Source organism: Entelurus aequoreus, linkage group LG24 (genome assembly GCF_033978785.1).
Source record: "Entelurus aequoreus isolate RoL-2023_Sb linkage group LG24, RoL_Eaeq_v1.1, whole genome shotgun sequence".
Lineage (NCBI taxonomy): Eukaryota > Metazoa > Chordata > Actinopteri > Syngnathiformes > Syngnathidae > Entelurus > Entelurus aequoreus.
In genome coordinates, this window is record NC_084754.1 from 25,852,109 (window position 1) to 25,866,054 (window position 13,946).

The window sequence follows — 13,946 nt, forward strand, 5'->3', positions numbered from 1 at the left end:
AAAGTGAGGTGGATTTTAGAAATGGTATTGTTCATGTCATAGCTGTAATTTGTTATATTCCTGAGAACCAGCGTCCACTGCTGTGGACATATGAGGTTTTTCTATTGAGTTTGTTATGCTATAAAAATTGTATGAAAAGTTTTTAAGGACTTCAAAAAAGTTAGTCAACGATCATTTATATAACAATGCTGGATTGTTTTTAGGAATCTGCTAAAAAATGTTAGTCTCTTCCAATGTTTTGTAATGAAGCCGCGGGCCGGTCTGGTGTCATTCCCGTGCTGCCAGGGGCTGAGCGCCAGGGGCCGCCGTCATTATCGTGTGCGATGTGTGGTGTGCAGCATACAGCATGTCGGGCCTGTTCAAGTATGCCACACAAGAAAAGAACACACTACGATGTGTGTGATCTCTTTAGACCAGGGGTGCAGCCATTTTTGGTCGACAGCTTGTTTTTAAAATAAAAAAGTCAGAAATAAGCGAATACACATGTTTCAGAGCATCACATATTTTATTTTTAAAGAATGTTATGCAACCTTTGGTATTATAAGTCTTCTTTACTCAGCTGCCTCTTTCCCCTGCAAACAAGTAAACAATTGGACAATCATTACAATTGTATTTCATTTCCATTTTATAGTATTTTCTAGGTTTTAGTATTTTGATTGCATTTAGTTACTACTAAACAGAATTACCTTGCCAGAGTCACGGCTTTTGGCTCTCAGTTTGTTGACCTGAGACTCTGCGATATCAGCACGTTCCTCAGCCTCCTCCAGCTCATGCAGGACCTTCCTGCACTTGGACAAGTTAACATTAGCCTGCTCCTCCTGCAAAGTGAGACACAACATCCAGTTAAAAATACATTTGGATAAACAGTGTAACTTTTTGCACTCTGGATTTTTTTCCTTACCGCTTCCTCAGCCTGCCTCTTGTAGGCCTTCACCTTGAGCTGCAACTTATCAACCAGATCCTGCAGCCTGCCGACATTTTTCTTGTCCTCCTCAGTCTGTAATAGAAATATGTGTTTGCAAATGTAAGTACATATCAATTTAAGGCCACTTTTTTGGATGCTACTGGCAATAATCACCTGGTAAGTGAGCTCCTTCACCCTCCTCTCATATTTGCGGACACCCTTAACAGCATCAGCACCACGTCTCTGCTCTGCCTCAACCTCTACCTCAAGCTCACGCACCTGGAGAAAATAAGGTTTTATGCAACAGGCATACTCTCTGATAGCATTTTTTTCCGACATAACTATCTTACTCTGGACTCAAGTTTCTGCAGCTGCTTCTTGCCACCCTTCAAGGCCAGATTCTCAGCCTCATCCAGACGGTGCTGCAGGTCTTTGACCGTCACCTCCAGATTCTTCTTCATTCTCTCCAGATGAGCGCTGGTGTCCTGTTCCTTTTTCAGCTCCTCAGCCATCATTGCGGCCTAGAAGGACAAAACTCATTGTTTTTAGGAAATAATTTAGAAGAGAAGTGAGGAAAACATTATGAAGAAAAAAAAAAAGTACATCAGTAATGGCCTTCTTGGCTTTCTCTTCTGCATTTCTTGCTTCCTGAACTGTGTCATCCACTTCACCCTGGATCTGGATCAGGTCGGACTCAAGCTTCTTCTTTGTGTTTATCAGACTTGTGTTCTAAGATAACAAAATATTTATATGTTCAGTGTACAGTCTAGTGATAACAAAGCTGATTTTTTTCTTACTTAATTACATAATTGTTTACCTGAGAATGCAGAAGTCCAACACGCTCAGATGCATCCACCAGCTCCTGCTCAGCAACTTTACGGCTTCTCTCTGTTTGTTCCAGAGCAGCTCTAAGTTCCTCAATTTCAGCCATCATGAGGCCATTCCTGCGGTCCACCATAGCGGCCTGTTCCTTCAGATCTTCCTGGGCTCTTACAGCATCATCAAGGTGCAGCTGTGCATCCTAGTTAGTTCATGGTAAAATGGTTATGGTAATCAATGAATGGCAACACGACCAGTCACCACAGTGTGTGGTATAGATCATCACATTTAAATACCTTCAGCTGTCCCTGTACGATCCTCAGCTGCTTCTGAGACTCGGCAGCCTGTCGATTGGCGTGGCTCAACTGAATCTCCATCTCATTCAGGTCGCCTTCCATCTTCTTCTTGATTCTCAGGGCATCATTTCTGCTCCTGACCTCAGAATCCAGAGTGGTCTGCATGGACTCAATCACCCTTTGGCTGTTCCTCTTAAACTGCTCCATTTCCTCATCTTTCTCGGCCAGCTTCCTGTCCACTTCTCCTTTAATCTGGTTGAGTTCCAACTGGACGCGCAGGATCTTAGACTCTTCATGTTCCAGAGCTCCCTATAGACATTGAGAAGGATATATAATTCTTTGTACTCAGATATGATAATTCATATACTTCAGCGAGAACAGTGTTTTTCAACCTTTTTTGAGCCAAGGTGCTTTTTGGCGTTGAAAAACTCCAGAGGCACACCACCAGCAGAAAACATTAAAAAACGAAACTCAGTTGACAGTAAAAAGTCGTTGTCGCAATTGTTGGATATGACTTTAAACCATAACCAACCATTCATCAATATAGCTCTTGTCTCAAAGTAGGTGTACTGTCACGACCTGTCACATCACGCCGGGACTTATTTAGAGTTTTTTGCTGTTTTCCCGTGTGTAGTGTTTTAGTTCTTGTCTTGCGCTCCCATTTCGGTGGCTTTTTCTCTTTTTTTGGTATTTTCCTGTAGCAGTTTCATGTCTTCCTTTGAGCGATATTTCCCGCATCTAATTTGTTTTAGCAATCAAGAACATTTCAGTTGTTTGTATCCTTCTTTGTGGGGACATTGTTGATTGTCATGTCATGTTTGGATGTGCATTGTAGACGCCGTCTTTGCTCCACAGTCTTTGCTGTCGTCCAGCATTCTCTTTTTGTTTACTTTGTAGCCAGTTCAGTTTTAGTTTTGTTCTGCATAGTCTTCCCTAAGCTTCAATGCCTTTTCTTAGGGGCACTCACTTTTTGTTTATTTTTGGTTTAAGCATTAGACACCTTTTTACCTGCACACTGCCTCCTGCTGTTTCCGACATCTACAAAGCAATTAGCTACCGGCTGCCACCTACTGATACGGAAGAGTAGTACGTGGTTACTCTGCTGAGCTCTAGACAGCACCGACTCTTAACAACAACACTTTTTTTTTTCTTTTGTAAAGTAAATTTGTACAGCCGATATGGGCATCTACATCAACAGTATGATTTGCCTGAGAAGCTGGACAGGACAAAAAAAAATAACCTAAACAACAACAACACATAATTTGCAGACTATAATTAGTGGTTTGCAAAAAATATTTTTAACCCAAATAGGTGAAATTAGATAATCTCCCATGGCACACCAGACTGTATCTAGTGTGCCGTGGCACAGTGGTTGAAAAACACTGAGCTAAAGTATATTATGTTAGATCACCTCAGCCTCTTCAAGAGCTGTCTGAATCTCAGACTTCTCTGTCTCCACTTGTTTCTTGGCCTTCTCGAGCTCATGGACGCTCTTCCCGGTCTCACTAATCTGTTCGGTTAAATCAGAGATCTCCTCTACAGAAATGGAAAGAGAGTTTGCAAATAAAGAATCGGAATTAATCATTGTAACACATACTGTGAATTATATGATGACTCCACAGTTCAAGTATAGGAGGAACTTACGTTGCAGGTTCTTGTTTTCACGCTTCATGGTCTCCAGGTGGTCCAGAGCTTCCTCATAAGAGTTCTTCATCTTGAACAGCTCAGTGCCAAGAGAACGAGCCTCTTTCTGAGCTCCCTCGAGCTCTGCTTGTCCCTCCTCAAACTTCTGCTTCCACTCTGCCAACACCTAGTTCAGCCATTTTTACAATATATTTTGATCAATACATATAGTATTTATCTGACTTTTAATATGTCTTGATAGCACAAAATAAGAAGTTTTACCTTGTCAAAGTTCCTCTGCTTTTTGTCGAGGTTGGCAGCAAGCCCATTAGCCCTCTCCACATCAATCATGAGGTCCTCCACCTCACTCTGGAGCCTCTGTTTGGTTTTCTCCAGAGAAGCACACTTGGAGTTCACAGCCTCAACCTGTTCCTCAGCTTCCTGAAGGCGCTGTGCCAACTTTTTCCTGTTTACAAACATGTTTCTCAATGAGCATTTGTGTTAAAATTGTAAGTACATGCTGTACATAAATTGCATCCAGGGAAATCCTAGTATGTAGTATAATTATGTTGATAATCATGTGAAAAAAGGTCAATATTTAATATGCTGCAATGTGAACTAGTAGCAACAACTTGCTAGCTAAGGTGAAAACTAAATATATGCCTGCATAATTGTTATAAATTAAATTGCACTCACTTGGCCTCCTCAAGCTCCTCAGTTCGCTGGATGGCATCAGTTTCATATTTACTTCTCCACTGAGCCACCTCACTGTTGGCCTTGGACATACCACGCTGAAGCTCAGCCTTAGCCTCCTGCTCCTCCTCAAACTGCTCCCTCAACAGATCACAGTCATGGCGTGCTGATTGAAGTCCATGGGCAAGAGCGTTCTTTGCCTGGTAAAATAAATATTGCACTTTATGAACATATTTCCTGTGCAAGACATTATTTGGTGAGTATTATTACTCACCTTGACCTCCTCTTCAATCTGTCTCTTCAGTTCCTCAATCTGTTGTGTGTAGGCTTGTTTGCCTCTGGTCAGCTGTGAGACAAGAGCTTCCTTCTCTTCAATTTGACGGCCAAACTCACCTTTTTTGGACATCATCATCACGTTAGTGTGTGTTCAGTTTTACATCTAAAAGCAGGAAATCAGCGTAATCTAAAGTTGGCTTATGCCTACCATTTTCTGTCAAAAGACGGGCTTTCTGTGAACTGTGGTCATTGAGCTGACGAATATTTTCATCATATTTGGTCTTCAGTTCACTAAATTGGTCCTCAAGAGTACGGCACATCTTTTCAAGATTACCCTAGTGTGCAAAAAGTTATGGAAATCATTGGTCAGTTTTTACATATTTTACGGTATTAAAGCGTTCGTTTGAAGACAATGTAACATGTTTATGCACCTTTGCTTTAGCAATGGCCTCCATGTTGCTGGAGAGATCATCAATCTCCATCTTGTATTCACTCTTTTCCTTCTCAAGCTTCTGCTTGACACGCTGGAGGTTGTCAATCTGCTCACCCAGCTCAGCAACACTGTCAGCCTGCTTCTTTCGCAGAGCGGCAGCAGTGGCCTCATGCTGCAAGGTGGACTCCTCAAGGTCACGGCGCATCTTCTGGAACTCAGCTTCGCGTTTCTTGTTCATCTCAATCTGAGCAGCAGTGGCACCTCCAGCCTCCTCCAGCCTTTCACTGATCTCCTCCAGTTCTCTGGAGAGATCAGCTCTCTGCTTCTCAACTTTGGCACGAGCAGCACGCTCAGCCTCAATCTCCTCCTCCAGTTCTTCAATACGGGCCTATTGAGACATGTTGTTGGTTTACTTTTTACGTTGTAAAATACAACGTAGAACATGCATACAATTCGAAAGACAGACAAAAACATTCACCTGAAGCTCCTTGATCTTCTTCTGGAGCTGAGCACCCATTGACTGCTCATCCTCCATCTTGCTTAGAAGCTGACTAATTTCAAAGTCCTTCCTATGAGGATGTTAAAGTGCAAATGTTTAGAATATTTACATAATTTATAGACGTAATGCAAATATTCAGAATGTTTACACATTTTATACATGTCATAAATTGTATTTATATTGACATAAAGAACTATTTTTTTTACTTCTTAATTTTCTCATCTGACTGCTGTTTGTCATTCTCAAGGTCCATGATGGATTCCTGTGCCAGTTTCAGGTCACCTTCAAGCTTTCTCTTGGCCCTCTCCAGGTCCATACGCAGCTTCTTCTCTTGTTCCAGAGATCCCTCAAGCTGTATAGTAATATCATTCAGTCATTATGACGTTCAAACCAAATCTTCTTTTTGTAGTACAAATAACTATATAACTTAATAATGTAACTTAATAACCTAAATAACTCTTACATCATCCACTTGCTGCTCAAGCTTGGTCTTGGCCTTGGTCAAAGTGTTGACCTTATCTTCCTCAGCCTGCAGGTCATCAAGAGTCTGCTGGTGAGCTTCCTGAAGGGCTTTCTTCTCCTTGGTCAGTTTAGCAATGCTCTCATCCTGAGAAGCCAGCTCTTCAGTCAGGTTCTTCACCTTTTAAAAAAAACAAAACTGTTATTATCAAATGACAGATGATAACTGTAGATAGACAGATAGATCAATATACAAATAGACAGACAAACAGACAGATACTGTAACTATGTACAATAATTACTTACCTTGTTCTCAGTGGCATGTTTCTCCTTCTCCACTTTGGCCAAGGTAAGCTCCAGGTCATCAATATCTTTCTTGAGCTCAGAGCATTCATCTTCTAGTTTTCTCTTCTTTGCAGTAAGCTCAGCATTAATTTCCTCCTCATCTTCTAATCTCTCGGTTGCCTCTTTGAGTTTGGCTTCCTGCTGAATTTTACTTTTGATAAGACCCTCACACCTCTCTTCAGCATCAGACACATTTTCTGACTCCTGTTGGACCGAAATGTGTTATTGTTTTTTGTAAACACATGCTTATCTGTAAATTGGTATGTACTCACAGATGCCACTTGCAGTTGCAGATCATTCTTCTCCTGCAGAAGAGACACCATCTTCTCTTCAAGTTCTTTCTTCTTAGCAAGCGCCGTAGCCAAGTCAGTGGTCATCTTCTCATAATTCTCCTTCATCTGGGATAGCTCTTTTTCAGTTTCAGCACTCTTCAGCAGAGGCTTAATCTTGTAGTACACCTTCATCCATGGCCAATGTTTGACATTCATGAATGAGCGGACGTTGTACTGGACGGTAAAGATGGCCTCTCTGTGGATATAAATGTTTACTTATGGACACTGTGTATTTGAAATCATTCGACTAATTTACTATTTTATTTTGATACTGATTGTGTTTTCAGGATTTTCAACATGCCTCCTTTCCATCATCTTCACAAACTCCTTTCTCATGACATAACCACGGCAGAGGGCCTGAGTCATTGTGACCAGAGTTGCCAGCTTTTCATCTCTCAGTTCCTCAAGGGTACCCAGAAGACCTGCTTTGAAGAAGACCTGACCAGATTGAAACATACAGTTCAGCAGGTGTCCATCCACCCAAAATCAATGAAAAGTCAACAACACATATTTGTGGATTGAACCCTTTAGAATACAATCAATCTTTAGAAAACAACTAATCACATTACACATAGAACTTTAAACTCAATAATCTGTTTACCTTGGTGTGACCAAATCTGTACTGGTCATGGTCAATATCAATTGAACCAAGCAGCTTCTCTGCAGCCTTCTTGTTGTCAATGAACTGTCCCTCAGGGATGACACTGGCATTCAGTACCTTGTACCTTTTTTGTCAGTGGATATTGTTACATTAGTTTAGTCTTATAAAAAATAATCAAACAAATATTTAAAAATTGCAAATAATACCTCTGCTTAAAGTCTCCATAGAGGATTCTGCTGGGGAAACCTTTCCTGCAGATTCTGATACCCTCCAGCACACCGTTACACCTGAGCTGATGGATGACCAGGAAGTTCTCCATCAGACCTGTTTAAATAGACAACAACTATTTTTTTTTTATCAGCTATCAATATTCATTAACAGCATTTTGAAACCTAATTATCTTACATAAAATACTTTATTGATATAATTACCTGGTGTCTTTGACTCATTAGGAATCAGACAACGCACAAAGTGAGGATGAGTGCTTCTTAAGTTAGTCATTAGCTTGCCCAAGTTTTCCTTAAAGTCACAAACAGGGATTATTGTCATACAATGTAACTCGTTTTTACACACTCAAAATAAAAATCAGACATGACCTGTCCAAAATACATGATCTTACCCTAAACTGTGAGGATACAGTCTGCATAGAGCCACCCTTCTTCTTGCCTCCCTTCCTGCCTCCCGCTTCTGTGAATTATTTTGGTGGACATTGCAATCACATTAGAGTAAAATGTAATATTCATGTGATAAAAATGTAACTTTCATTGTTCTAACAGAAAACAACCAACTCTATGCATACCCTCAGCAGGAGCAGGAGGATATAGGAAAGCCAGAAGTTTAACTGGCGACTTCTGGTACAGCTGCACAACAGAATCATTCAGTGGATCCTTGTTCTTGTCCAGCCAGCCACCGACGTTGTAGTTCACCGTGCCAGCATAGTGCACCAGGGAGAAGTGGGCCTCAGCCTTGCCCTTTGCGGGTTTTGGCTTTTCAAATGCACTGGTTTTGCCAAGATGCTGATCATACAGCTTGTTCTTAAAGGATGCATCACTGGCCTTGGGGAACATGCACTCCTCTTCAAGGATGGAGAAGATACCCATGGGCTAAAATAATGAGTAGAAATAAACATTTTAAGTGATCCAGTCCAATTATCTTGTTGTATTTTTCTAAGTGCAATAGCAATAAATCACTATTTTGTCCATTCAATTAGTTCGAAATATTTGTTCTGAATCAAATACTTACCTTTTCAATCAGCTCAATGCAGGCAGCCAGGTCCATGCCAAAGTCAATGAACTCCCAGATAATGCCCTCCTTCTTGTACTCCTCTTGCTCCAGGACAAACATGTGGTGGTTGAAGAACTGTTGCAACTTCTCATTAGTGAAGTTAATGCACAGCTGCTCCATGCTATTGAACTGCGGGAAGACAAGTAAATTACAACAAATTTGTCACCACGACGACTAATGTCCGAAAATATGGTTTACTCATTTCATACGAATGAAGCTTACATCAAAGATTTCAAAACCAGCAATATCCAGCACACCGATGAAGTGCTGCCTTGACTGTTTGGTGTCCAACATCTGATTGATACGGATGACCATCCACAAGAACATCCTCTCATAGATGGACTTGGCAAGGGCTGTCACTGAGTTATTGACCTGAATGAAATAGATGAAGGGATTAATTTTTTTTTATTTTTTTTTAATTTAAATGTTATAATGTTTTTTTTAACATGTTGAACATATGATTAACTTGAACAAAATGATAATACATTACACTAAAATGTCATAAAAAATAATCTATATATCATTTTCTAAATTTAAACACATACCACCCTAAAGATTGAATATTTACCTGAGCTACAGTCTGTCCCTTGGTGACATACTCATTTCCGACTTTCACTCTGGGATAGCACAGAGCCTTCAGCATGTCAGCAGAGTTCAGACCCAACAAGTAGGCAACCTTGTCAGCTTCTGAAAAGTTTTTTTTTTTTTTTTGTTAGACTTAAAATGGACTAATGTTAAGATTCTTTGGTTTACCCATTCTACCTCTGCAAATTGTAATTGAGTTACTACATACCCTCTGTGCCATCAGGCTCAGCCTGCTCTTCACGCTGCTTCTGCTTGAACTTCAGGTTACCATGATGGAGGACGGCACCAGTCATTTTGTAGATGCTCATCTTTTCCTCATGGCTGAAGCCCAAGATATCAATGGCATTCTGTGTGCAATGAAGTTATTTAAAAAGATGATAATATAACTCAGAAAAGAAAAACTAACTAAACATAACTTCAAATATATTTAAATATATTTAAAATACAGTGTTTACAAAATACTTTTACTCACATCGGTGGCTTCCAGCTCTACTTTGTCATCAATACTGGCCACAGAGATCTGTCCCATGCTGCACATAGGGAAGTCGTAGGGGTTGGTTGTGATGAGTGACAGTTCTGCAAATTCAAATGTAATAATTAGCAAATGTTTTGACTGGACACATTTGAATGACGTAGCTTTTTTAAACGACTGTTCCACTCCATACCAATCAGTTCTGGTTTGTGGTTGGTCATCATCTGGTAGAAGATGTGGTAGCCTCTCTCATCAGGAAGCTGGAATGACACTCTGGACTTCTCCAGCAGATCTGCAAATAATATATGGAAATTACAGTCGAGCACAATAGTACTGCAACATAAATGTACTGTTTTTTTTTGTTTTTTTTTGTACTTACAAGTCTCAATATCAGCACTGGCCAGTTTGCCAGTTGTGCCAAAATGGATCCTAATGAATTTACCCTGTTTTAAACAAATGGTTGTTTAACAGACATTCATTGGATAAGAGTAAAATAGTTATTCTCTAGCAAAAGGTAGCTATACTTACAAAACGAGAAGAGTTGTCATTCCTCACAGTTTTGGCATTACCATAGGCTTCCAGAAGAGGATTGGCAGCAATAATCTGATCCTCAAGTGAGCCCTGCAATTAGGTTTAGAAATAAGATCAGCAAACTATTTGTTTTTCTCTTAGACTATATCCTAAATTTGTTGTAATTTTACATACCTTAAATTGTGCTGATCCTGCACCATCCTTTTTCTTATCTCCGCCAACTGAGATTGTGGCAAAGTACTGAATGACACGCTTGGTGTTCACAGTCTTTCCAGCACCAGATTCTCCACTGGCAATAAAGGCAAACTAATTCAAACATGTTTTCAGGTGTTTTTAAAAAAAACCAACTCATTTTAAAACAAACAAAAACATACGTGATCAAGACGGACTGGTTCTCTCTATCTGTTAAAACAAAAAAGTGCAATCAATTTTGCATTTCTGCTGCTGAAAGCTTTGATTGGTCAAAATTGAAAATTGCTAGCTAACTACATACCAGTAAGCATGAATTGATATGCGTTGTCAGAGACGGAGAAGATGTGGGGTGGAGCCTCCATACGCTTCTTGCCTCTATAAGCAGCCACAACTTCAGCATCGTACACCGGGAGCCACTTGTAGGGGTTCACTGTTGCGCAGAAAAGCCCGGAGTAGGTCTGATAGAGATCAGAGGTGTAACACAGTTAACCACATGTCTTCATACTATACATACAATCCTTTGATATGCTACTCAGTGGGCATTTATCCATACATAAATCATCCATGCTGCATAACGCTCTTTGAGGTTATACAGGACAGAAGCTTCATTGAGATGGGTCATCATGGCCATGTCCTCAATTTTATCGAACTTGGGAGGGTTCATCGGAGTGACGTCATCTTCTTTAACTGTCTTCTCCTACAAGAACACATTAGTCACGTTAAAAATAAAAGTTCAACATATTTTTTTTTAGAAGTTTAAAGATTCCAACCTCATGAGTGTCCAGAACTTTGACAGTGACTTTGTCACCGTCTTTTTTGGTGATTGTTCCCTTTAAGTACAGCTCCTTGGCATCGGTTACATAGCAGGCTGACTTGGCATCAAAAGGTTTACTCTGAGCCTCAATTCTCTCCCTCTCTGGTTTACGGAGGTAGATGGCAGCCTTGCCGTAAAGGGCCATTTCTGCGTCAGTACTCATGGTGGAAGTTTGCCTGTAAGATTATTTTAAATATGTTAAAAACATTCATATTTAAAAGGGACAGTCATTTTAGAAATGGTGTGAATTTTGATTTAGACAAAATGTATGATTAGATCGTTTCAACAGCCGTTCAGATTGGACCTACCTGGTTGACGCCTTTCCTGTTAATTCTGTGGTCCAATACTGTTCAAAACAGTATGAGTCAGTGTACCTTTAAAACATATTTTGATTTAGTCAATGTCTTCAGCAATAATATAATAGTCTAACAGAAAAAATATACTACTTATTGTAGTCTACAGCAGTGTTTTTCAACCTTACGGAGGCACACCACCAGCAGAAAAGATTAAAATTTGAAACTCCACCAGGTTGTCGTGCCTTATTTTGAGTTTGTTGTTGTTTTCCTGTGTGCAGTGCTTTAGTTCCTGTCTTGCGCTGTTATTTTGGTGACCCATCCTTCCTTTTATGTTGGTGTTTTCCTGTAGCAGCTTCACGCCTTCCTTTGAGTGCTATTACCTGACCTGATTTGTGTTAGCAATCAAGACTATTTAAGTTGTGCGTACTATATCCTTCTTTGTGGGGACATTGTTGATTTTTATGTCATGTACGGATGTACTTTGTGGACGCCATCTCTGCTCCACACGCTGTAAGTCTTTGCTGTCGTCCAGCATTCTGTTTTTGTTTACATTGTAGCAAGTTCAGTTTTACTTTCGTTTTGCATAGCCATCCCTACGCTACAGTTCCTTTTCCTTTCCCTTTTGTTCATTTTTGTTTTTATCATTCCATACCATTTTACCTGCACGCTGTCTTCCGCTGTGCTCTGCATATTGGGATCACGACAAAACCATACTCAACACATTCCGACTTCTACAAAGCAATGAACTACCTGCTGCCACCTACTTATATGGAGTATTACATGGTTAACCTGCTGAGCTCTATACAGCACAGACACTAGACAACGGCACATTATTTGCAAAAAAATATTTTTTGGACCAATTAGGTGAAGTTGCAAAATTTCCCACGGCACACCAGACAATATCTCACGGCACACTAGTGTGCCGCGGCACAGTGGTTGAAAAACACTGGTCTAGAGTCTATATACCACAAATGTATTCAATAGTGTGAGCAAAATATGAAGTGAAGTAAATGTTCTTTATATAGTGCCAAATCACAACACAAGTTATCTCAAGACACTTTACACATTAAAGAAAACCAAGTGAATATAAATATGAAGATCTTTACCTTAAGCAGGAACTCCTGGGTTGTCGCCACACTGTTTCTCTCTTCAAACCCTCCTTATATTGGATGAGGTTTGCTTGCACAGCAAAGGTTAAATATGGTGTACATGCCAAATGTGGTATGGCCCACAGCAGGTAGTGGCTTCAGTTAAAACATGTTGGAAGTGTATATTTTTGTGGCGTTTCGGGGTTTCAACAATTTAAACCACTTAGTTTTGTTGTTTTAATATATGTCATGCCTTATTAAGTATGATTACAAAATGTTTTAGCATCATAGTTAATAATATAAGTGGTTTACTAATCACTGTATTAAAGTACACAGGGCATCCGATAGACACATACAAATGAGGTACAATGATCCCAAAATATTATATTCTATAAATATCAAGGTTCAATTAATATATAAAATATTTACATATATATCTTGGCTTTATGAAGATATTTACCTTAAGCAGGAACTCCTGGGTTATCTCCACACTGTTTGTCCATATATACCTTTAGTAATTATGTGTTTATTATGTGTCAGACAGATATTACTTGTTAAATTCCTCAACTTAATGTAGTGTTAGTGATATTAATTTGTTATTTCATTCATTGAGTCATTTGACTCTTGTGATCCTAAGCTATAAACGACAACATGCAGCTGTTGTTCCATGTCTGGCTTGTCGCTCAAGAATGTTAGGCACTGCATGTCTTTACTGTCTAACACGATATTGAGTTATGATTAAAAAAAATTCTATATTGCCGAACTTACTTTGCACATGCAATAGGTACTTGATTACCAATTAATCAAATTGTCAATAGTTTAATTAAACTTTCAACAAAGTATTTTTGCCCTGTGTCCAAAAACAGGCTAATTATTCCCAGCATGGTTAAATTGCAACATAATCACAAGGGACTGGTTTGAAATTAATCTTAAATAGAAATTCAGCGTTCTTAGGGAAACATGATATAAATTGGCTATGATCTATAAATTCAATACTGACAAAGTTCACAGTACACTGAATATATTTGTAGGTTAAAAAAACCCCACCTCATACTGTACTGTTTGATCTGTTAGGCTTTAAGTGATTTCTACTGTTTAAATTTTAAGTGAAAATAAAATGAAAAATAAAATACTATATATAACAAATTGAGTATTTTTACCTAATTCTCATTATCGTTTAAGTTACATTTTCTTTTACCGATGACGTAAAGACATCTTTTTTTTGTAGGCAGTATCAATGCTGTGCTTCATGTAGTATGTAAATAATACAGTTTTGTAATTGACATACACATGGGAATTAAGTAACTTAAAGTTGTTGTATGCTTAACACTTCAAATAACTTATTTAACCTAATATTTGATATTACTTAACTTTTTTGCAGGATTTTTACATGCTTACCAACTT

At 39.3% G+C, this 13,946-nt stretch overlaps 1 protein-coding gene across 2 annotated transcripts; it reads right to left on the reverse strand.

The window, feature by feature from the left end:
- Window positions 1-500: 500 nt before the first annotated feature.
- LOC133641776 (myosin heavy chain, fast skeletal muscle-like) lies at window positions 501-11,321 on the reverse strand. Of its 2 annotated transcripts, none has more exons than XM_062035769.1 (39): window positions 11,115-11,321; window positions 10,898-11,041; window positions 10,646-10,802; window positions 10,527-10,554; window positions 10,327-10,441; window positions 10,150-10,242; window positions 10,001-10,064; window positions 9,815-9,913; window positions 9,622-9,725; window positions 9,358-9,496; window positions 9,133-9,251; window positions 8,787-8,936; window positions 8,523-8,693; window positions 8,080-8,383; window positions 7,900-7,964; window positions 7,712-7,799; window positions 7,487-7,604; window positions 7,281-7,404; window positions 6,981-7,117; window positions 6,620-6,875; window positions 6,309-6,551; window positions 6,007-6,183; window positions 5,750-5,895; window positions 5,523-5,613; window positions 5,043-5,432; window positions 4,820-4,946; window positions 4,610-4,728; window positions 4,339-4,535; window positions 3,925-4,108; window positions 3,664-3,829; window positions 3,431-3,555; window positions 2,020-2,328; window positions 1,722-1,925; window positions 1,508-1,633; window positions 1,255-1,425; window positions 1,079-1,183; window positions 902-997; window positions 687-818; window positions 501-572 (listed from the first exon to the last, which is right to left on the reverse strand). In XM_062035769.1, exons 1-39 carry the CDS (start codon window positions 11,319-11,321, stop codon window positions 552-554), a joined length of 5,811 nt encoding a protein of 1,936 aa, XP_061891753.1. In that variant the 3' UTR covers window positions 501-551. The 2 variants fall into 2 exon arrangements, with proteins under 2 accessions (XP_061891753.1, XP_061891754.1); XM_062035770.1 differs by having other exon boundaries at window positions 6,620-6,871; window positions 6,977-7,117; window positions 7,900-7,967.
- Between the last annotated feature and the right edge of the window lie 2,625 nt (window positions 11,322-13,946).

Excerpts from the sequence above, each read along its gene's own strand:
- LOC133641776 (XM_062035770.1), bottom strand. The coding sequence starts at position 11,321 with ATGAGTACTGACGCAGAAATGGCCCTTTACGGCAAGGCTGCCATCTAC. Across the intron at positions 11,042-11,114 it reads AAGTTCTGGACACTCATGAG|GAGAAGACAGTTAAAGAAGA; the intron begins GTTGGAATCTTT and ends GTGTTCTTGTAG. Across the intron at positions 4,536-4,609 it reads AGATTGAAGAGGAGGTCAAG|GCAAAGAACGCTCTTGCCCA; the intron begins GTGAGTAATAAT and ends TTATTTTACCAG.